The sequence below is a fragment of the Agelaius phoeniceus genome, chromosome Z (genome assembly GCF_051311805.1).
Source record: "Agelaius phoeniceus isolate bAgePho1 chromosome Z, bAgePho1.hap1, whole genome shotgun sequence".
Taxonomy (NCBI): Eukaryota; Metazoa; Chordata; class Aves; order Passeriformes; family Icteridae; genus Agelaius; species Agelaius phoeniceus.
This window is the reverse complement of record NC_135303.1, coordinates 48,098,988-48,122,237: the sequence shown is the minus strand read 5'-3', so window position 1 is coordinate 48,122,237 and position 23,250 is coordinate 48,098,988. Positions and strand designations below refer to the sequence as shown.

General features: G+C 40.9%; 1 protein-coding gene across 1 annotated transcript; it reads left to right on the top strand.

Moving 5' to 3' along the window:
* The first annotated feature begins 12,353 nt into the window (after positions 1-12,353).
* NANS (N-acetylneuraminate synthase) lies at positions 12,354-22,905 on the top strand. Its single transcript, XM_054652063.2, has 6 exons — positions 12,354-12,544; positions 13,831-14,046; positions 17,088-17,187; positions 17,431-17,585; positions 18,588-18,854; positions 19,930-22,905. The coding sequence occupies exons 1-6, from the start codon at positions 12,413-12,415 to the stop codon at positions 20,137-20,139; spliced, it is 1,080 nt and encodes a 359-aa protein (XP_054508038.1). The 5' UTR covers positions 12,354-12,412; the 3' UTR covers positions 20,140-22,905.
* Positions 22,906-23,250: the final 345 nt, after the last annotated feature.

The window sequence follows — 23,250 nt, the reverse complement described above, 5'->3', positions numbered from 1 at the left end:
CTAGAGCAGCTTATTTTGGGCCTTATCCAACCTGGCCTTCAACACTGCCAGGGTTGGGACATCCACAGCCTCCCTAGGCCACCTCTTCTAGTCTCTCCCCATAAGATTAAAGAATGTCTTCTTAATGTCTAACCTAAATTTCCCCCGTTTCAGTTTGTACCCATTACCCCTTGCCCTGTTACTACAGTTCCTGACACTGACTCCCTCTCCAGTTTCCCTGTAGTACCCTTCAGATAGTGGGAGGTTGCACAACCTTCTCTTCTCCAGGATGAACAGACCCAACTTCCTCAGTCTGTCTTTGTAGGGGAGGTGCTCCAGTCCTCTTACGAACATTGTGGCCTCCTCTGGACTTGCTCCAGCAGTTCCATGTCCTTCTTATGCTGAGGGCATGGGAACTGTGTGCTGTAGTCCAGGTGGGGTCTCACGTGAGCAGAGTGAGGGACAATCACCTCCTTTGACCTGCTGGCCACGTATGTAATTTACTGGCATAGCAGAGAGGAAGGGGAAAATATTTATGTAAGAAAGGAGAAAATGATGCTGGCTGCCCTCAAGCTGGTGTAGCTGCTGCAAAATGTACCTGCTTAATTCTGCTTACATGTTGCCTGTAAGTCTGTGTGTACATTTCATGAAATATTAGAGGTAATGCCATCCAGGCTTATGTTATAGTCCCAAAAAAGGGTTCATACATATTTCACAAGGAGGCCAAATTCAGAGAAAAATTTAATTCTGAAAGACAGTTATAAATGTGAATTTAATGGGTGAGATAAACCACATGCTCAGTTACACTTTTTCCCCCCATCAATATCATTTGCTAGAGAAAAAAAGCACAAGTAAATTCTTGTAGTATGACAGAGAGCTCCCTTCACCTCATTTAGTCAAACAAAAGATGTGCCTAGTTTTTCCTCTGAAAACTCAGAATCTGGTATGGCAGGAGGCTAGACTTTCCTGAATTTCATCTCTCATAGAAAAACAGCAAGGTTATTTATTTTAAATAATCTCCAGCTGCCATGGGAAAGCTAAAGAATTAAAAACAATAGCAGTAAGTGGGCCCATAACTTATAACAGGACATGATAAAAATGAAATGCCGTCGTGAAATAAATGCCACACTCTAACAGAAACTTGCTGACTTTGTTTCCACAAGTTCTTCTAAAAAGATATTCCCACATTCATTTTCATCACTCCTCTTTCCTTGTACGTAAATAAAGGAATATTGCACTGCTTCCCTTTAACTATGACTACTGAATGACTGTCCAGCTATTTCCTCTTTTGCTTTACCACTGCCTCTTAGCCCTCTGGGGGATTTCTGATGGCACAAACACAAGTAGGACATTGTGATTTAAAATGAAAAGCAAATCCGGTTACTTGCTTGTCTAAAAATTGCAGAATAGGGATTAAGGAATTTGAAATATAAGCAGAATTGCAATTTTTCAAATAGCCCAAGAAAATTATTTTCTGTGTTCTATTGAAATGAGTAACTGAATGTTATTGCTTTAGATGCAAGGGAATATACAGTGAGCCATTAGATCTGTTTTGATGATGAATTCAAAAATTTGTATGTCATCTATCATTCAGATGCACTATGAAGTGTTCTTGCACTGACAAAGCTATTATTACTTTCCTGCTTTCTTACCCTGCATAAGAAGTCAGGATATCTCCTTTTCTAAAGGCAGGTGTTACTCCTTAGAGAGTAGTACAAAGCATAAGAGTAGCATACCCTTTGTTATTCATCCATCGTGGTTTGTTGATGTGTCACACTGGGGAGAAGAGTTTATTACAGAAATATTAGATGAATAAACCCTTATGGAATTATGAAAAGGCAAATAGACTACAAAGGAGTGTCAGGATTGTACCGTTTCTCTCCATTTTTTGAAAGAGGAAAAAATTTAATTCTAGTTTCTATATGTACTGAGATTTTGTTTAGAAGTAGTTTAAAAATATGTTTTTGAGCATTTATGAAAATATGGGTTTGCAACTCAGCACTTCCAACATTAAGAAAGGCATTGCAACAGAAAGGCATTGCAATCCCACAATAGTGGGATTTCTCTGACTCTTTCACAATGTTTTTTATTTAAGAAAATAAATAATTAGTAGAACAGAGGTTTCAAGAGAAAAAAAAAATAAATGGAAGCCCTTACAATACTCTGTAAGTATGCAAATGAGAAAGGCATTGCACAGCTGACATCTGGACATGAATCACTTCTCAGGAAATCTTTCTAACTAGAAGTGCCCTGCACAAGAGCCCGCAGTTGGTGAGAGAACACAATGACTAGGACTTGGTCCAGTTCCATTGAAACCAGTTAAGAGGTTCCCTCAAACTGCTGATGACTAGCGACTTTCAAGCCATAGGCAGAAGTTAGAAAAACCTCCCAGCTTTTAACTTATGAGAACCTCATATTGTATAACTAGACTCCTGTACCAGAAAGATGGTGCCTACTTGGGGTCAGATTACCACTCCTTTGCAAGGTACAAAAACCAAAAAGAACTGGTTTGAGAGGCACATAAAGCTACCAGCATCAATCTGCTCCACAGCAACTACCCTGCACATCACTTCACATCAATCTGGAAGCTCCCTCAAAGCAGATTTTTAAAGGTCACCACACATACACTGACTTGGGCACTTAAAGCTACAATTAACAGTTCTACTAAATGGGTTTATGAAGACTAAAGCCCACAAGGAAAATATTTGTACACGTCACTGCCATTCAGCTCAAGCCCATCTGCACTACAGAGTCATGCTGCAGCTGTTCACCTTGTTTTGATGGGGCTGGATTTAAAGCCAAGCCAGGGTCTATAACACATATTGATAGTAGCAGCTTAAATAAGCCATCTGCCCACTGACTACCTAGGATGACCACAGAGCAATTCTCCTATTCAGACAATCAAACTGGAGACATGTTTATTGCTACAATGTGCAAGAGAAGCCAGTCTTTAAATATATGTAGTTCTCATCCCCAGAAGAAAGGCAGTTTTTTTCATGAGTGTCTCAAGTCACCTGCAAGGCAAGAGGATAAAGTGGCCCACCCTTACTTCACATGTATATTGACAAACAGGTTCTCTGCTACAAGATCTCCAGTGCCACAGCAAGACACACTGCTTTCAGTTTATCAAGCTGATTTGCTGCCATGAGAATTTAATTAGATGGGGGCACAAAGAAACACTGCTGGTAGTGTCCACACTGTTAAACACAAACATCCCAAGATAAGAGGCATAGCTACTTTCCAAGGAACAGCCAGTAGTCAGTAAAATAAGGAACATACCTACAACTAATAAACACGTAAAAACTAATAAAAACTATGCTGCTTTTTTGTTGCTCTGACAGCTGTATCTAATCATCACAGCTGTGCATGGTATTCAAACAGAATCTGAGTAAGCAGAGAATAGGCATGGTTCCCAACCTAAGGGAAGCAGAGAGCTGCACAAAGATGAGCAGAGTGGACAGTTAGACTGCCAGAGCAGAACAGTAGTAAGTAAGTAAGTAATATGACAAGACTACTATAAAGAGGATGGTTTGCAAATACAGGGTCAAGATACTTGAAATTATATGATTATGAATTATAGAGTGAGCAATACCAGGAAGGCAAAGTCTTGTATGGATATAGTGGGCCTCTCCTTAACACAAAAGTACTACAGTCCTTTAATAGTCTTTGTTGTCTTGCCCTGGATTCACTCCAGTATGTCCATGTCTTTCTTGTTCTGTGGGCTCAAAACTGGATTCAGCATTCCAAATGTGCTGAATGCAGAGGAAGGATCACTTTCTTTTACATGCTAGCAGTGCTCTTCCTTGTGCAGCCCAGGATGCTGTTGGCCTTTTTTATTGTAAGGGCATATTGCTGGTAGATGATAAGCTTCTTGTTCCCAAAGACCCCAAGGCCCTTCATTGCCAAGCTATACTCCAGTCCCCAGAATGTACCGATGGCTGGAATCATTCTTCTCCCAGTGTAAGACTTCGCATCTCTCATTCTTGAGCTCTATGAGATTCCCCTCTGCCCAATTCTCCAGCCTACCAAGGTCCCTCTCAGTCCCTCTGATGTAACAGTCACTCCTCCTGGTTTTGTATAATACGTGAACTTGCTGTAAAAGCACTCTGCTCCACCATCCAGGTTGTTAATGAAGAACCTCAACAGTACTGGCCCCACTATCATGCCCTGAAGTATAATGCTAGTGAACTTGCTTTCAGCTTGATTTTGTGCTATATATCACAACCTCTGGACCTGATTGTTCAGATAATCTTCAATTCACCTCACTATCCATTTATTTATCCCACACTTTGCCAGCTTGTCTTGTTAGAACATTGTGAAAGACAGCATTAAAACCCTATTACAGCCAAGGTAAACAATGTCTCATTGCTCTCCATTCATGCAGCAGGCAAGGCAACTCTCTGTGGAAGTTTATCAAGTTGGTTAAGCATAACTTTCCCTCCATATGTGCATGGTGACTACTTCTGATGACTTTTGTCCTTCCTGAGACTGAAAATGGTATCCAGTATTAGTTGCTCTGTCATCTTTCCAGGGGCTCACGTGAAGCTGGTTGGCTTGTTGTTGCATTGCTGATGTTCTTTTTCGACTTTCTGGAAGATAGGTGTGACACTTCCTCTCTTCCAGTCTTGAGGGACACCCCCAGTTGCCATGGCCTTTCAAAGACTATCAAGGGTGGACTCCCAAAGACATCTGTCAGCTTTGTCATTGGTGGAGTATGTAAGGCCTATTTGTTTATGTGCTACCTTAACTGGTCCCTCTCCACCCAGGGAAAGTTTCTTAGCTCCAGACATTTTCTCTGGTTCAGCCTATTTGTCTGGTACAGAGTCCCAAGATTCTTGAAGGTTAGGATTGTTTTGTTTCAAGAGACCTAAGAAGGTGCTCCAAATTTACTCATAATCCAAGGTGGAGAGTTTGATTTAGGTGCATACAAATCCAGTGTAGAGAAAGGTGTCTTTCTGATAGTTGAAATGGTAGTCTGTGGCTCCCCATGGATCATCACTTCCTCAGAAACAAAAGAAAAACTGGAACTAGGTTTTTGATGCCTTACCATTTGTTTTCTTAAGAGCATCGGCTTTGCTAAAAGGAGCCAGAGGAAATGCACAGGAAAAACTGTTATAGCATGTTGCATTTCCAGAAAGATGGTGAAGTCAACATTTTTGTGGTGTTCTGAGAGGTGTATGAAATAAGGAAGAATGTGCTTGAAGGGTTCTGTTTAGTTCTTCATACAAAACTCATTAATTGTCAGGATGAAAAAGCCCAATGTAGGGGCAGAAGAAAAAAGTACCTATTTGCAGGTATTTCTGGAGCACATTTTCAAGCCAGGCCATTGATTCTCCTTCTCAGGATAAAGGCTTATTACCAAAAACAAACAAACAAACAAAAAAAAATCACATCAAAAACAAAAACAGCCCACTTACCATGTAGAACTGCTGAAGCCTGCAAGAAGCCTCAAATTCCTGCCTTAGTAAATTTGCTTAATCTACTCTTGTCTGGCATCCACGCCAACAAAAAAGATGATTGATGGCATTGTGAGGCCACTCAATCATCTTTGAAATGCTAGTTAGGAGGATTCCTTAGGCCTGAATAAGGGCAATTACTATTCATATCTTAAAGAACAAGTTCACAGAAAAACATTTTGAATTCCTCACTAGTGAAAGATGAAACAGAATCTCTGATTCCACAAAGCAATGACATGTCATTTGACTTCACAGTTTCTTGTTGTTTTAGAATGTGCTGCATGTGAAGTTCTTACATGCAAAGGAAGACTTGTCAGCCTACCTGACAGAACTGTCCTGAGAGAAAAATTCATTTTCCACAGATGATAGCTTCCTAGCCTGTCTGACCAAACTGATTGCAAGTGTGTAGGCAATAAGCATCTTTCTGTCCTTTAATCTCACTCTCACCTTCTCTGACATAACTAAAGAGACCTATTTAATTTACCGCAGGAATTGTAAATCCCCCTACCATCAGAAGTATTCAGTGAAAAATTTTACTTCAGTAGTATATTTGAAAATGTATTGAGTAAATTAGTTTCCAGTCAAGTTTTCTGGACAATCTGTATTGCATTTTTGTTCTACAGTTTGGATTCACAAGGCTACTTCATAATACATTGTCTTAATATTTTAGTATCACCTCTGAATGTGGAACTTCTGCAATTCCTAAGGTAGTAAAACTAATTTAAATATTAGCAAATAATCTACCACTTCTTTCATGTATTACAGTCCTGTTGGCTTCGTTAGAAACAATGAAGTAGTGGCCTTTTCTGGATTTGATTTACAGACACAAAAGCATTCCATGAGATGCAGAATGAGTTTTTTAACTTGCCCAAACCCAACACAGGTCACAAAATGCTGAGAAGAACCTAGCTGCAAAAAAACAACTCATGCAAAGAAGTATAAATAAAGGTAACTCTTTAATTCTATTTCTGCTGTAAACTGCTTTTCAGTGTGTGTGGGGTTTTGGTTTTGTTTGTTTGTTTGCTTGTTTGTTTTTAATGATTTAATTGAACCTTAAATAAATGACAGACACTTGAAATACAGGGATTGTTGAAACACATACTGAGTAGAAGTCACAATTTATTGCAGACTGTTGCAAGGTAAGGAAATTAAGAAAGCTCTGGTAGAAGGGAAAAGCCATTCTGACAGAGGGGATTTTTAACTTTTTAATTAAATTTTAGAAGAACTTTGAAAGGGAGTTTGAGTGTATGGAAAATTGGGTTGCCAAGAGCTTTTGAAGCTCTTTTGAAGCTCTTGGATCTGCCCGAATCTTCTCATTTCCCTCCTAAAACAGCAACAGGTTTATGACTGAACTCCATACAGAAGGTGAGGTATTGCACCACTTTCCCCTGTTTAAGTGTCAAAGTAATCTACATTCTGAACACATAGAAAGCACCCATTCAGCTGCCTTATCACAAAATGCATTACCTTGACTTTTTTTCCCTGGGTAATCAAGGCAGTAGCACCTATGTGAATGCTTATTTTTCCAGTCAGAGTTTAGTTTCCTTTCTAATACTTGGAAGTGTTAGAGATCCATCTCCTTGCAACAGCAAAGCTGGGCTCTGATCTGCTGGAGGAAATCAACTGGATCCAGATGCAAGATGTGCCTCTTGAAGAGGGGACTTGTGACTAACATGTACAAACCAGCTGAGAGTGGGTTTGGCTATGATCTCAGCCCACAGACTTTAGTGATGAGCAGGTCAATGATGAGCGATGTCATGCAGGCAGGCCAGAAGCTGAGATGTAGACTGGCACTCCTACAGCACCACTGAGGCAGGACTGACAGCCCCGAGCTAAGCTGACAAACAAACAGTCTGTTTATTCTCAGTGTTTTGCGTGTCACGGGTTTCTGCATCACACACTTTTCAACTGTTCCTCTGACAACAGATGTATTATTTCTGTCATTATGCCTTTTTCAATCACACAGAGGCTTCTTAAAGTAATAATTTACATTTACACACCTCTCAGAAAAGTGAGAGTATTAGTCCTCTCCCTCTCTGCCCTCAATGTACAGAGAGTGTACTCTCCTCTCTCCTCTGCTCCTGCAGAGTAGAACTGAAATACAACCAGATTAGACTGGATGGCGTCCTTATTCCAAATGTCAATTCAGAGATGCCAAAGACCAGGTATTTTATATAGGTATTGTGTTAGTTCAGCACATTTCTCATACTGAATTGTAGCTGTAAGAATTCAACAGATCTGTAAACTAAACAGAAATGCCTTGGATAAGCCATCTATAAGAATTCAGTTTGACAATTGGATATGAAAAGCTTATTTTAGTGATTAACCCAGTATCATCCAGCAATTTGATAGCAAAAACAGTGAATCAGAACTGGTTGATTTAGGGACCAGCTTTCTCTTCCCTAAAGCTTTGGTCAATGTTTCCGTGCTGTCTCATAAACACAGGATATATAGACTAGGAGAGTCACCTCCAGTACATCTGGTACAGTCTAGGGCAAGATTGCTCTTGAGGGGGGTATTTTAATGACTGTTCACTAAGTATGCTGAAAGAGGCAAAAATGATGACTGAAAAATCTTAAAACTAGCAGCCTCTATCATTTGAGGGTTGTATAACCTTAAACATGTGCTTTATGTCATAGCCCTGATCATGTATCTTGTGAAGACAAAAATTGCAAGCCAGTGCATCCCCTTTGGCCCAAGAAATAACTGAAGGAGAGAAGACAGTTGTGCAGAAGGAGGGAGAAAATATACTCTAGGTAGGCCTCTAACTAAATTCTAAATCTTTACCAATTTTGAATATGTTCTAATGGATCATAGTCCTTTAGTTGTGATTTTTTAGGGGAAAAAAGATGATGTTTAACATCATCTGCCGCCTTCTCATGCAGACCCCTTATTTATAGCCCCATTTGTCTCATATTACTCACAGCACTAGGGATAGGCTCTGATTTTCATGACTCAGTCCCCTCAGCAGTATTTCTAATGAAACCAGTATCCTTCAAGTTCCCCTGTCTCCCAGCTTTCAGTCCAGCCTCCTATACTCCTCAGATTTTTGGGCTTCACAGCATTCTCAGCAATCCACTGGCCCAGTATCAGCCAGTATCACTTTATTCTGTCAGTCTTCCTTAGTTTCTCCTTATATCTTTTCCCTTCTGAATCCCCTCCTGCCTCTGTAGCCCTTAATCACTGTCAGTAAGAGCTGTCTCATTCACATCATCCCAGCCACCCCGCTCAAATATTGTATGCAGTCTCCATCTCTCACTTCTTCCTGTGGAAGTTGTGTCAAATTACTTAAACTCCACAAGATCTGGTGAAAGGACAAGTCAATCCATTACTGTAATTTGCTAAACCATTAGCACATCTGGACGCATTCACAGTACACAGGGCTGTTCTCAAAGTTGCATAAGAAAGCTGGTCAGAGCAAAAGGGAAACATGCCGGTCTTTTTAGCTTGTTGGAACTTGTGTGGAAACTAAAATTCAAATGTCAGGCTGAAATAAAGAAAATCTGCAGAAATCAAATTCTTGCTGTCACCACAAGGAGATGTACTGCCTGTCACCTATGCCCTGGATGGCCCAATAAAAAAATTATACTGTCATTGCTAGTAAGAAAATTAATGCTAGCATTGCAAGGCTATAAGAACTGGTGGGCTGTTAGATTTGTTATTAGTTTGAATGAATTTATTCAGTACAAACTGAAATTGGGTATCAAGTGTCTTTTGTTATGATGTAGAATTTAAGTGTGGGATAATACCAGAGACCTTGAAAATATGTGCACAGGCTAAAAACAGAGGCCACAAGACTATAAACATCTCACTGGCAGTCAGCTTCTGGTTCCAGACGATTATAATCTTAAGTGCTGAGAACACTTCTTTAGACATAACAAGGAGGAAGCAATCAAACAACAAGTGCATGTACTTTATGCACTGTTTATGAATAAGACAAATAGATTATGTGGCCATGGGAAGTTAACACCCCAAAATTGGAGAATGTATCATCCAAGGAAAAGGAGACCAGAGAATTAAAATTCACTGACAGTCAAGCTTTTTTGAAATGTACTAGATCTTGATATTTGAAAGGAATTGCTGCTTGCAAATGGTTGTCATCGCTGGATTATCATGGAATTTTCTTCCTAAAAACTATATCAAAGGTGCAAGCACATCTGTTTCAAGGACCAAGGCTCTTCAAATATATTTTATCATGCCAGTCAAGTGCTAGGGCTGTATAGAAGTATGTGTCTGAGTACACAAACTACATGCACTTGTTGTCTCAAACTCTGCAATTCCTGAATAAAGCATTACTGCATGTAAATTCAGTTTGCCTAGTGTGATAACTATCAGTGTGACAACCATCAACTGACAAGCCATGAAATGGTCAAGCAATTGCACTAAACAATCACTGTAGGTCCCTTCCAGCTGGAAGTATTCTATTGTATTCTCTGTGTGCTTCTCATTATTGTCTGCAAATACATCCATCAAATCCTCAGTGTGAGTTGGCTCTCCCACTGAAATAAAAGACAAACCTGCAACAGAACCAGGGCTTTAGACACCACACAGGAACACAGTTTCACAGAATACAAAGTTAGAATTATTGCAGCCAGACATTTATTAGGAAGTGTTAGGAAGTGTAAGACTGCCTGGATTGGAATGGTTCACGGTTTCTGTACTATTATTATTTGTTTCTGTATTAGTTCTTACTTTAGTGCTTTTCATTAAAAATATTTTTATATATATTTATCACTGCATGTCATCTTATGTTCCATTCTACTGCTTTAATGCTGAATAAATAAAAGCACAGAGACTGAACCTTCTGTTATTTTTAGGCTGTAACATGCAAAATGTTATGATGTCATTGCTGAATTATTCCAGAAGTTAATTATTTATGTTCTGGAGGCATTTTTTTTCCTGCTTCTTTACCTGATGACTGAACAAGAAACTTGCCCCAGGAAAGAAGGGTGTGTCTGTGCTGTGGAGGTGGTGGTAAATGTTAATGCAGGAAGAACCTAGAGTACCTAAGGAACTACAAGAACAAACTTTTGGCCTCAAGCCATGTAGTTTAGTTGGAGAAATGTCTCATGGGGTAGGTGGTATATTACAGTGTAAACTAAAATTCAGTGAAACACAGCAGCATTAGAGGCCTGCTTCAGACACTACAATTAAGAAACACTTAAGGAGCTGCTTTTTCAATCAGCAAACTTTTGGGGTAAACTTCATTATAATTATTCTCAGTGTTTGTATGTATGCAGTATTAAAGTTACATTCACAAATTGTTTTGCATAGCCAATATTGAGTATCAGGTGTTTTCATAAATCATTAATTTTTAGTATCCTAAAGTTCAATAGACTATGGTATGGCTTTCAACTCCATGTAATTCCTGAAATTATACTGTTTTAGCCCATATGGGGTACATCAGTATTATATATATACCTGCAGTATAGTTTCAACCTTCTATTTTTTTCTCTGGAAAATTTTCATAAAAACATTAAGTATGTATAACCCAATGCACAAATGCAAGAGATCTGAGTCAAATACAGTCCCTTTTTCATAGGGACTCTATTTGACTCAGATCTCTTTCTGTAACAGTCATTCAGGACCCCTAAGAAAGCTACAGCTGCATTTGTATCCACCTGTGACTGTAGTCAAAGTAATTGACCAGTAGAAATTGTTAGTGTGAGTTCTGTTGTCAGGAAACTTTCTCATGTATGAGACAGCCTCAGGCAACTGACCTGTTTCTAGAGAACTGGCTGGTTTTATACAGATACAAACATTCTATATGCTGCAAATCTTGGTTACACAAAGAGAAAAAAATTGTATTTATACAGTCTTCTCATCATAATTTACAAAAGTCAATTCTTTGTAAAAGACAACATCCTTTTCAAGAGCCGCTGGCACATTGCAGTGTATCACTCATCACTCATCATTCCTGATTTTAAACTGAGGCAATTTCTTAGGCTATCTCTCATGTAGTAGTGTACAGCTTAGAGCCTGCTGGTTGTGTTTGATCAGTCACTGCAGTCTGTCAGAAGGATGCAGTTCTCCTTGGGGAACAATCAATAATGGCAAAGAGAACTACTGTGCTGTAACTGTGGTACTAACATTGTGCGTCAATGGGACGCAACTCCGCTTCATGTCACTCACCAAGACAAAACAAACCAGATAAAGCAAACAAACACCAGACACGTACCATAAAATCATAACAATCAAAATTATTGATTTTCAGTTCTATTAAAAACCTAACAGATAGGCCTAGAATGTCACAAGTGTATCTGCATGTTAGTCAGAGAACGATTTTGGAGTAAAATAATCTCAGAAGTGGCCTTAGCTATTGCGTCACATTTTACCATTTATTTCCATATATCATGGAAAGTTTTGTCTGAACCAAGTCTCTACCGCTCCTGAAAGGAGGGTGCAGTGAGGTGGGGGTCGGTGTGGTCTGCCGGGCCTGCACTGAGAGGACAAGAGGAAATGGCCTTGATCTGAGACACGGGAGATTCAGATTAGGTATTAGAAAAAAAATTTGTCACTCTCAGGGTAGTCAGGCACTGGAATATGTTTCCCGGGAGGTGGTGGAGTCACCATCCCTGGAAGATTTTAAAGGTCTCTTGGGTGAAGCACCCAGCTGGTGCGTGCTTCCCGGGAAGCCGCTGCCGTGGCGGCAGTGCCCGTGTCCCTGAGGGAAGCGCTGAGGGCGCGGTGCTGCGGCGCCCCCTGCCGGCCCTGGGGAAGAGAGTCCGCGCCCACCGGCGGCGCCGCTTGCTGCGCCCGGGAGAAGGCGCGGCCGGACCGGGAATGGCGGCGCCCATTGGTGCGGCTGGGAGAAGGCGCGGCCGGACCGGGAATGGCGGCGCCCATTGGTGCGGCTGGGAGAAGGCGCGGCCGGACCGGGAATGGCGGCTCCCATTGGTGCGGATGGAAAGAGGCGCGGCGGCGCCGGGAGCGGCGGCGCAGTCGCGGGCGAGCCGTGGGGCTGTCGCCATCTCGCCATGGCTCGCGAGTTCGAGTTGTGCCCCGGGCGGCGCGTCGGCGGCGACCAGCCCTGCTTCATCATCGCCGAGATCGGGCAGAACCACCAGGGCGACCTGGACATCGCCAAGCGCATGATCCGCATGGTCAAGGTGCGAGGGGGGGAGGCGGGTGAGGGAGGGCGCCGGGCCGCGGCCTGGGTTTATTCCAGACACAGATTGTCTGCAGGGAGACCCTTGCATTTGACTTTGATGAAGGGTCTCGAGTGCTTGTCCAGTGAGGAGCGGCTGAGGAAGCTGTGGTTCTTCAGCCTGGAGAAAAGGAGGCTCAGGGGTGATATGATCACTCTTTACAACTTCCTGAGAGGAGAGTGTGGCCAGGTGGGGCTCGGCCTCTTCTGCCAGGCTGCTAGTGACAGGATGAGAGGACGTGGCCTCAAGCTGTGCCACAGAGGTTAAGGCTGGCCATCAGGAAGAATTTCTTCACGGAGAGGCCGAACAGACATCGCAGCGGGCTGCCCAGGGAGGTAGCGGAGTCGCTGTTCGTGGAGGTGTTTAAGGAAAGACTGGACGTGGCACTTGGTGCCATGGTCTGTTTGACAAGGTGGAGCTCAGTCACCTCAAGGACTCGATGATCTCAGAGGTCTTTTCCAACTAATTCATCTGTGATCTTTTGTTATGGCTGCAGCCCCGCAGCTGGGGCATGAGCTTACGGGGAATTTAGGAAGTATCTGAACCATTAAGCTGCTGAACCATCTCTAATGAACCTCCAGTTTGACTTGGTTGACATCAGGGCTTTATTGCAGTAAAGCTTGTGTCATCCAGTAAGACAGTCAAACTGCTTTCAAATTTGATGTTATATCCATTAGATAGAAAACCACACATCATCACAGCTCAGGACATGGTGTATTCAGTTATGTGACTGGGCTGAAAGTGGAGACCAGTCTAATGAGGATTTGTCTTTACTGTGTGACTTCATATGAATTATTATTCCTTCAAATGTATTATTATTCCTAGAGGTGTTCAAGAGTGTCTGGTGCTGGTGACGTGATCTAGGGATAACTGTGGTGATGCTGGGTGGATGGTTGGACTGGATGATCTTAAAAGTTTCTTCCAGCTTTGATGATGCTATGAATTTCAGATTCATACTCCTTGTTCCATAGAATCCTGTGTCCTTTTTTAATGTAACATTATCAGTGACAGCTGATCTGGTAAAAACACCACAGAAGTCAACTCTTTGAATAAGCAACATGCATAACTAAGTAGTTTTGTAGGTTTAATATGGTTTCTCTGAACTGCTGCTCTACTGAGTGTATCAGGACTCTGAAATAAAAGGGTTCACACGCGTGTAGGTCCACAGTCACTCTGTGTTCATTACTATTTCTGTGAGTGCAGGTTCACTTGCAGTTCCACTCAGTGTGCACCAGCTTGTTTTGCAGGACTGCGGAGCAGACTGTGCTAAGTTCCAGAAGAGTGAACTGGAGTACAAATTCAACAAGAAAGCCTTAGAAAGGCCCTACACCTCTAAACACTCCTGGGGAAAGACTTATGGGGAACACAAGCGCCACTTGGAGTTCAGTCATGACCAATATAGAGAGCTAAAGAAGTATGCAGAGGAGATTGGCATTTTCTTCACAGCTTCTGGCATGGATGAGGTATGTAAGCCATACTGGAATGACAAGGGGAGTCTGGCTGTTGTGTCTGTTGGGTATTACTTAGGTGTGATAGTTTTTACAGAAAAAGAATATACAGAAAATCAATTTCTTAACTGAGACACCTAGAGTAATTTGCCAGTTCACCTGTGTTCCTATAATGGTTGGCTGAATATTTTGGAAGACTTGCCACATGTTGAGATATTTTTCAGAGTAATTAGTATTAGGGACAAGGCTTCATTTCGACCTTCATAAACAATTGAGGCTTTGAGAGTGTAGATCAAGATGGCAATCAGACTGCTCTCCAGTGTCGTCTGGTATGTTGGTTTCAAGCATATCAAACTTCTTTCTATATTTAAACCAGATTGTTTTCTTGATCTAATCCCCATTATTTCCCTCTTTTTTTCCACCCTCCTTGTTGTTTACTAGACCCTTGTGGTGTTTCTAAGCAGTAGGAGTCTTATGCCCCTATTTCTTTTACTAATCTCATGGAGTGGCTCACACCTTGTCCTGTTACTGCTGAATCATTTACTGATTTTTGCCAGTGGGCTCTTGAACAGTCAGTCACCAGCTTCACAACTCCATGAAACTCCTGCTGCTGTTCCCCCTTAGACATGTATGCTTGTAGCTGTTGCGTGTCATTTGCCTCAGAATAATGGTAGTGACAGTATTAACAAATGCAACATACAGTTCATATGTGTAAGCTGTAAAGGTCAGGTAACACTTGAACTTCAGTATAGATGAGAGATTACAGATTTATTTTTCTTTGTGGCCTAGAAAAGACAGAGAACCAAATGGAAAGAAGTACCAGAAGTAAACTAGCCACTCTTGCATATGGCCAGCAGAACCATGTCCCTGGCTTTCTGGAAGTAGACATACCCAGGATAGGACAAGGAAGTGATTTACTTAATGTTTTAAGGCAATCTATTCAGTGTCTCACTCTTGCAATCAGAGACAATTCCTGATACATGAGTGTTATTTCTTACAATTTGTCTCTCTCTTCATCTGATGATAGACAAATATGCTGTGTGTATATGGCAATAACTCAGTGCCATGGATTCAGAAATAGATCTGTGAAAAGAGAGTGTGGTGGTGTTTCTTTTATTGCTCTCTTCACGTCTAGAAGACCTGCTGAACAACATGCATTCCTTTAAGAAAGGAGAACACAGGAATCTCAGACTTCTGTATCTGGAATCTTAAAAAACCCACGTGCCTTTGGGGAGAAGAAAACCCGCACATTCCTTCTTTGATGTTGAAACCTCTGGTTTCCAAAGGCTGTAGTACAACACAGAACACCTTTTATAGGCAGCAACTAAGATCACTTTCTGCTGCTCGGATCCCTCTTTTATTCTGCTGTGCTCTTTATCAGCTAATTACCAGAAGTGATACATGTTTGTGCCTTCTTTTTGAGCAGTAATTACATTACACCCTAATATTTCTGGTGGCATTTCTGTAAGACAGGGGTTTGGAACTTAAAATATTTCATAAATTGACATAAAAACTCTTTAAGAATGCATTAACTTCTGTAAATTTAACATAATCTCCGGAGGTCCAGATACATCAAAGAGGTTAAATTGTGTGTTTAACTATATGAGGAAATTATTTAAGTGATGTGTGAAATAAATAAAAAAGCCTTTGAATAACTTTTTTATTTATTCTGTTCTGGTGTGTGCTGGAGACAAACCAGGATCTCATTGAACCACTCCCTTTGATGTCATTTTTGTTATTTGAAATTACTTCCTGGTTTTTGAATCTCTTAAAGAAGAGCTGCTAATTTTCAAGAGATATTTACCTAATGAAGAGTGGCCTTAGATGCAAGGTCTACCTGTCATATTTAATTTTTTGCCATCTCCTGAGATAAGATCTGTGTCTTTTTAATATAGATTACTCATTGTCTTTATGCACAATACATCTGAATAAACTATATTAAATAGTGAACAGAGATGTTATACATGGCAGGTACAAGAAATTTAATCTCCATCATACTGATGGTAGCAAAATTAGACTGAATAAGGTGTTATTATCTTTGTGGACATTAGCATTCTTTCTCTGGCATTAAGTAAATGTAACTGCAACAAGAAAAGAGCTGAAGAAATTAAAAGTGTTTGTGGGTGGTTGACAAGAGGCAAAGGTAACTGTTTCATTATTTTTCCCAGAGGTGAATGAAGGATTTAAATACCTCTTGCCTGTGAGAGATTTGGAATTTAAATTTTCTTCCAATAAAGTACTAATTTTTAAAAGGCCACTTACTTACCCATTTTCAAGAAGCCTCTAATAATTCTTGAATTGTTGGGCATATTTTTAGAGAAAGGCAGAGTATAATTAGCATTTAAATAAACAGTTTTATAGTCTTTGCTTTGGAATATTTTATTGTCTAGTATCTTTCCTAAAAGGAAACTAATTTTGAATTTCCCTTTTTGGGCACTTTTGGATTTTTTTCCTGGTGCTTATTTAATATGCCCATACAAGTTTTCAGTATGATGAATCTGTTCTACTATCTGTAGTTTTAAACACTCTGTAGCTTAATCTTTCTGATCTGCAAGACACGTGTGGCAGGAAAACTCTGTGCATGCTTGTATCACATTTCTTCTTCAACAGGCAGACTTCCATTTGCAGGTAGTTGCTCTCTCTGGTAGTGTTTAAAAAAAAGAGAGAAAAAAGCAAGAATGTTGTGATACACAGGTTCATCTGCAAGCTGAGATGGAGCTCTGCTTGCTTGTACTAAGCAGCAGACTGTAGAGCTGGTGAGACCAGAGACTGCCTTGAGACAGTGATCCCAGTCAAAACTTTGCACTAAAACAGAAGCATGAAAGAAGGCATCGTAATTATACTCCACCTGGAGGGAAATCAGAAACTAATATTGTCAAGATAGCAAACACTACTTCAGGAGCAGTGTTTTTTGTGTATAATTCTGTATAAAACCCACCTGTTTAATTAAGCTTTGGGTTTGTTGTGTCAAACAGTTGTTTATTTCCAAGCACAGTAGTTCTTGATCCCTTGCTCCAGCTGAAATGGTGTTAAAACATTATTTCTTTTCCTTGTAGATGGCTGTGGAATTTCTACATGAACTGGATGTTCCATTTTTCAAAGTAGGATCAGGAGATACAAATAATTTTCCATATTTGGAAAAGACTGCAAAGAAAGGTAAGCATTTTCTTTGAGCCATCTTGGTGAACATCACAATTTCTCAGTAGCTCAGTTATTACATTTTTCCTCCAGTTGATTTTTGGGAAGAAAATCTGAAGTTTCTTTATATTTCAGACTTTGAAAAAAAAGTTTTACCCAGAGTTCTTTTTTAGTTTTACTGAATTAATTTACTTTAATTTAATCTTGGGTAGCTTTCTTGTTGACATAGGACAAAACTTGTGCATATTTTCTAATGGCTAGGTCGCCCAATGGTGATTTCCAGTGGGATGCAGTCGATGAGCACAATGCATCAGGTTTACCAGATTGTGAAGCCCATAAATCCAAACTTCTGCTTCCTGCAGTGCACCAGCGCGTACCCGCTTCAGCCAGAGGACGTCAATCTCCGTGTTATATCGGTCAGTGAGTAACCCCCAGAGCGTGCTGTGGGTAGGGTGGCAGAGAAGGGTTGTGTGCTTTTACTGAGATACACTTCCAGGTCTTAAGGTGTGCTGGAATTTGCTTCTGAGAAGTTACAGGATGTGTCACCTTCCTCTAATTCACACTGAAGTTAAAAGATCCACCGGGTCCTTTTTTAGCAGAACTCATCTTTGAGGAATATGATAAAGGATATTGCTGGAGTATTCACAGTTCAACAGAGGAAAACATGACATGGTTATCAGGTTAACCCTGTGCTTTATAGTGCTAAGAAAAATCATGTAGACTGTTATCATTAAGAAGGTGCATGAAGTGAGAATTTAATTCTAAATAGGGAGTTAGACCAGAAACTTTGTTTAAAAAGTTTCATGTGACTATTAGAGCCATGAAGAAAATTGATTCGACCCTACTATAGTTTCCTTCATTTGAAATGTTACTTGTATATGCCAAATAGTGATGTGAGAAAGTTTTCCCAAACTGGCCAGTGTTCAAGCACTACCTTAGATCTATGCACACATAATGTATTATTTTTAATAGAATGACACATGGCTGCATTTAAGTGCTTTTAGGACTTGGTGACTGTTCTCTGTGCTTGGATTAAAAGGTTGCTTCAGATTTTAAAAAATGTTGAAGAAATCTGTTTTGGATACAGATTAAGTTTAACCAATCCACTATTACTGTTACTCAGGCTGATAGAGGCCTTGAAGACCTTGAATAGTAGAAGTGTATTAAAAGGAGAAATGTAAGTTGTAGAAGAGAACATGCTTCCTTTTTCTTGGCAGTATTGATAATATTAGTCAGATTTGGAATGTGGTGATTGATAATGCAGTGTAACTTGTTGAATTTAAAATGTTGCATTCTCTGCATATCCAACTGCTTGTTTTATGGCACAGTATTTGTCCACTGCAGTTATCACTGTTAAATTTGCTTTGTTTTTGAAACTGCTGCCTTGGTAATTCAGACCAACTCTGTCATGATTCAAGGCATATCAGTCAGCTTTTCCTGATATCCCCATTGGCTACTCGGGGCATGAAACTGGCATAGCCATTTCAGTGGCAGCTGTTGCTATGGGTGCTAAAGTACTGGAACGCCACGTGACTCTCGACAAAACATGGAAAGGAAGCGACCACCAAGCATCTCTGGAGCCAAATGAGCTGGCAGACTTAGTGAAAGCCATCCGTACTGTGGAAAAAGCAATGGGTTCTCCAATCAAACAGCTCTTGCCCTGTGAAATGGCTTGCAATGAAAAGGTAACTTTTGATTTTAGTTTGTGTAAACCTGCAACTAATTTAGACCTATAGCTAATAAGTCTGTATTCAGAAAAATAGGTTGTGAATTGTTTATTGCAGTAGCATTTCTGCCTCTGCACTTAGAAAATTTCACACTGCATAATGTTGGCAGTTTTGATTATAATAGAGTTATATGTTTATCATCCAGTGGTTACCTAAGTTGAGTAACAGCCTGGAATCATTTAGGTTGGAAAAGACTCATGAGGTCATTTAGTCCAACCTAACACTGCCAAGCCCAACCACTAATTTATGTTCCTAAGTGCCATGTCTACACATTTTAAATAACTCCAGGAATCATGTCTCAACTGCTTCCATGTTGTAGACTGTTTGAGTGCTTGATCACCCTTTTAGAGAAGAAAATTTTCCTAATATCTAGTCTAACACTCCCCTGGCACAGCTTGAGGCCATTTCCTCTTGTTCTGTCATTTGCTGCCTGGGAGAAGAGACCACTCAGCTGACTACAGCCTCCTTTCATGGAGTTATAGACAGTGATAAGGCCCCCTCTGAGCTTCCTTTTCTCCAGGCTAAACACCCCCCAGCTCCCTCAGCCACTTTTCAAAGGACTTGTGCTCCAGACCTTTCACCAGCTTTGTGGCCCTTCTTTGGATTCACTCCAGCATTTCAATGTCCCTCTTGTAGTAAGGGGGCCAGAACTGGACACGGGATTTGAGGTGTGGCCTCACCAGTGCCAGGTACTTGGCAATAGTAATAGGAATATTACCTCTATGATTTTATATTAACTGCTTTTACACTAAACTAAAATACCTGTCATTCTAATCAGATTCCCTCCATTGTGATTTTGAAAAATTCCAGTGAGCTACTGTCCAGTTTCAGAAAACATCCGCATGTTCCTGGCAGCCTAGTTAGAGTGAGAGTAACCATGCTAAATTAATCTTCATTTGGAATAAGTAATGGAGAAGGCAGTTCTACACAACCTAAGTTTTAAAATAACTGCAGAACATTTTTTATCCTTTTATGTTATACTAAACTAGCAATGTATTTAACTTCAACATTGTTTTTTTCCCCCTCCCTGTAGCTGGGAAAGTCGGTAGTAGCAAAAGTAGCAATTCCTGAAGGTGCAGTATTGACACTTGACATGCTGACGGTGAAGGTGGGAGAGCCAAAGGGATTTCCTCCAGAATGCATCTTTGACCTCGTGGGCCAGAAGGTTAAAAGAAGTATTGAAGAAGATGAAACCATCACTGAGCAAGCAGTGGAAAATCACGTAAAAAAAGTGAAGTGCTAAACCAAAGCACTCCATTCCATATTTCTCAATGTACTACCATGCAATGTGGTTGAGAATAGCAGCATGGTAGATTAGAAGAAAGGGGTGTAATTATGAGGGTACAAACAGGATAGAATTTTCAGGGTCTTGTTAGCAGGAAGTTTCAGAAGCAAAGGGGATATAAATTATGAAGATTTTATTAGAAACTGTATAGCATTGTGCCTAGGAAATGCCATGATCCTCTCTTCTCCATTTCACTTAATCTAGATTAATTTGGAGTTCTGCCAAATAAAAGACCACAGTCTGCTGCTTTCCAGCTTCCCTTTTCTGTTAAGAATACAGTAAATTATGAGAATTTTGTCTACACTTTGAATTGCTCTAGCCCTGTGTTATGGTTTGACACTGGCACAATGCCAGTGCCCTTATGAGAATACCCTCTCCCTGGTTTCTGCTGTGAGATGTGACCAGGAATAAGCAAAGCAGGTTCTCACTTAGGAAAACAAAAATTATTAACTAAACTACAAGGGAAAGGAAAAAAAAAAAAGGAAACACATAAGGAAAATGAAAACTTCACAAACACATCTCCTCTTCCTCTCCACTAAATTCTCAATACAGTACATCCTCAAATCATCAACTCTCAGTCCGGCACTACCTTTTAGAATACTCAGTCTTCAGTTCATCAAGAGGAGAAGGAGTCTTTCTTGTGCCAATGGTGACTTCTTTTCATGTCCAGCACTCTCACTACTGAACATGGACCAGAGCTGCTTCTAGGGTCGACTTTTAAGGATGCTTCATTCCACTCTAAAACGGCACAGTCTCAACTTTGGGACATCTGTTCCCTCCATATTTTTCATCCCCTGGGGCCGAGGAGCACCAACACTGAACCCTCTTGGTCCTGAGGCATTGCCTCCCCCTAGAATGCAGTCCCTGTGTCACAAGGAACATGGTTCTGTCCATGGCTATACAAAAAGAGTCCAGCAAAAGCCACTCCATCATCTCTTCCCACTAAGATTCTTCTCTATTCTTCCAACATCTCTCACTTGCCCAGACCTCTCTCACACTTGCCCATTTCTTTCTTCATCTTCTACTCTATCTTTCTTCTAGGAAAGGTTATTGTTCTGTAAAGTTTTCATTGACTGAAAAGAGGTTAAAAGCTCCTACAAGTGGCCGGCTGCACCCCCCCTTCTTCTCCTTCCCAGCCGTGCTGCCGGCACAGGCCCATGTTTATCCAGTCTCAAGGTTACAGTCTCAGGCACTGGCTCTCTCTCTCTTTCTCTCTCTTTCTGTGTCTCTCAGGGGGGGCTGCCCGATGGCTCCCGGTGTCTCTCTCTGTCTTCCACCCTTCCACCCCCGGGCTCAGGCCTACCTCTCTTGGCCACATGGCTTTTCCCCTCCCCCTGCCCAGCCAGCAGCTGGGCCAGGGCAGAGACCCGAACTCTTTCACGCCTGGAAACCCAAAAGGACCCTCCCAGGGGAGAGCCCTGCTTTTAACCCCGTGTTCTCAGAGTCGGATCCATGTCCTAAATGGCCACATTAAGTGCCAATATTAAAATCTAAGCACCAATTAGCCTCACCACAGCATCCCAGAAAACATATTTCCTGTCAAACCACCACACCCTGTATCTTTCGATACGCCTCTCTTTTCTGCCATTTGCCTCACCTGTGTGATAGCAGGACTCTGGTTGGAGTTGAATACAGATAAGTGAAGGTTTACAATGAACAGAAAACTTCAAATGCAACCTGGATGGATTTTTTTTTTAAGATGAAAGTCTTAAAAGTGTCATGATAAAGCATTGGGTTGCAGCAACCTGTATTCTGTGGGAAAATGGGCTTCATGAGAAAGCTAATTTCTCAAGAGACAGTACTAGGAAAGGAAGCATAGGGGTATTTAGAAAGGTCCCATTTAAGGAGCAAGAGAGCCTTTTTTGAACTGAAAGGCCAAAAGGCATGCCAGAGAGATTGAGGAGGGAAGAAAAGTAGATCTGAGATGAATCAGTGGAAATAAGTTTAACTTATGCTTCAGAAATTCTGAAAAGCATCTATTGCAAGTTGAGTGAAGTCTGGAATATTAAGTCGATTCTGCAGAGCGGAATTGGGGGGGGGGGGGGGGGCAACTTCTCAGGTAGGAAGCCAAATGCTGGTGAAATTTGAGCAGTTTTTTTTTTTCTGTCCTAGCCAGAATCCTCTACATTGGGATTTTTCTCCCAAAACTGGTGTGTGAGATCGCTGAGGCTGACTGCCTGACTACATCACACCATTATGCTTCAGCATGATGGCCAGTACATGATTTGTGTGGTCTGCTCTTGCATCCCAGCTTCTCACTTTTCAAGTGAGAAATGCAATACCACTCCTATTGCCTGCTGCTTTTCCCTTTGACCAGAAGGGAGCTGTATAGCCGCAGCTGCAAGCCATTAATTCTTCAAGTACCTTGCTTAGGACAGAACTGCTTTGCAATAATTAATCTTTTTTCTGTGGTGGAATCATTTACTAGTGATGGTTACTTGGAACTTGCTGCCTTTTTGTCATGAGTTGGTGGAAGTATCTTGAATTTGGTGGTGAGTGGTTTTGTACCTATAAACTGTTTACTTTCAAAATGTGCAATTCTGAGGAAACTGTATTCATATCTTTATAAGGGGAAGCAGAGGTTGAGTCATATACTTGACCATATATGGTCAAGTGATCTGTGACTGATGCAGTATGCTCGCCTTACATTAAAAAACTACTTAATTGTTAAAAGATTTTTTTTTTCATTTCAAATTTGAAAAATAAATTTAGCTTATAAAACAAGCTCTTGTTTCTGCATTTCAGCCTATGGTCAGACCTTGCCTTTGCCAGCACTGGTGATGCAGTATTATAATACCCTTTAGTATTTGAACACTGTAACATTACCTGACCAGTTTCAAATAGCAGTGGTTTTTCACTCTGGGCTGGTCCTGGAGACTGCTGTAAGCAAAAGCTCCAGAAATGTCCAGGACTTTAATAATGTATTGGTGGGGGGGAAACATGCATATACAGAAAATTGCAAGCTGTGTCCCGTAGTTTTATGTGAATGTTGCAAATGGGACGCAAAGATAAATGGGCCACAAATGCACCTCTGGCCTGGTGTTTTCATTCCACCTGTGAGCCCTGCAG

Bases quoted from the DNA above. Each gene is read 5' to 3' on its own strand.
- NANS (XM_054652063.2), top strand. From the start codon at position 12,413: ATGGCTCGCGAGTTCGAGTTGTGCCCCGGGCGGCGCGTCGGCGGCGAC. The intron at 14,047-17,087 runs GTATGTAAGCCA...TTTTCCTTGTAG, and splicing joins CAGCTTCTGGCATGGATGAG to ATGGCTGTGGAATTTCTACA. The intron at 17,188-17,430 runs GTAAGCATTTTC...TCTAATGGCTAG, and splicing joins GGAAAAGACTGCAAAGAAAG to GTCGCCCAATGGTGATTTCC.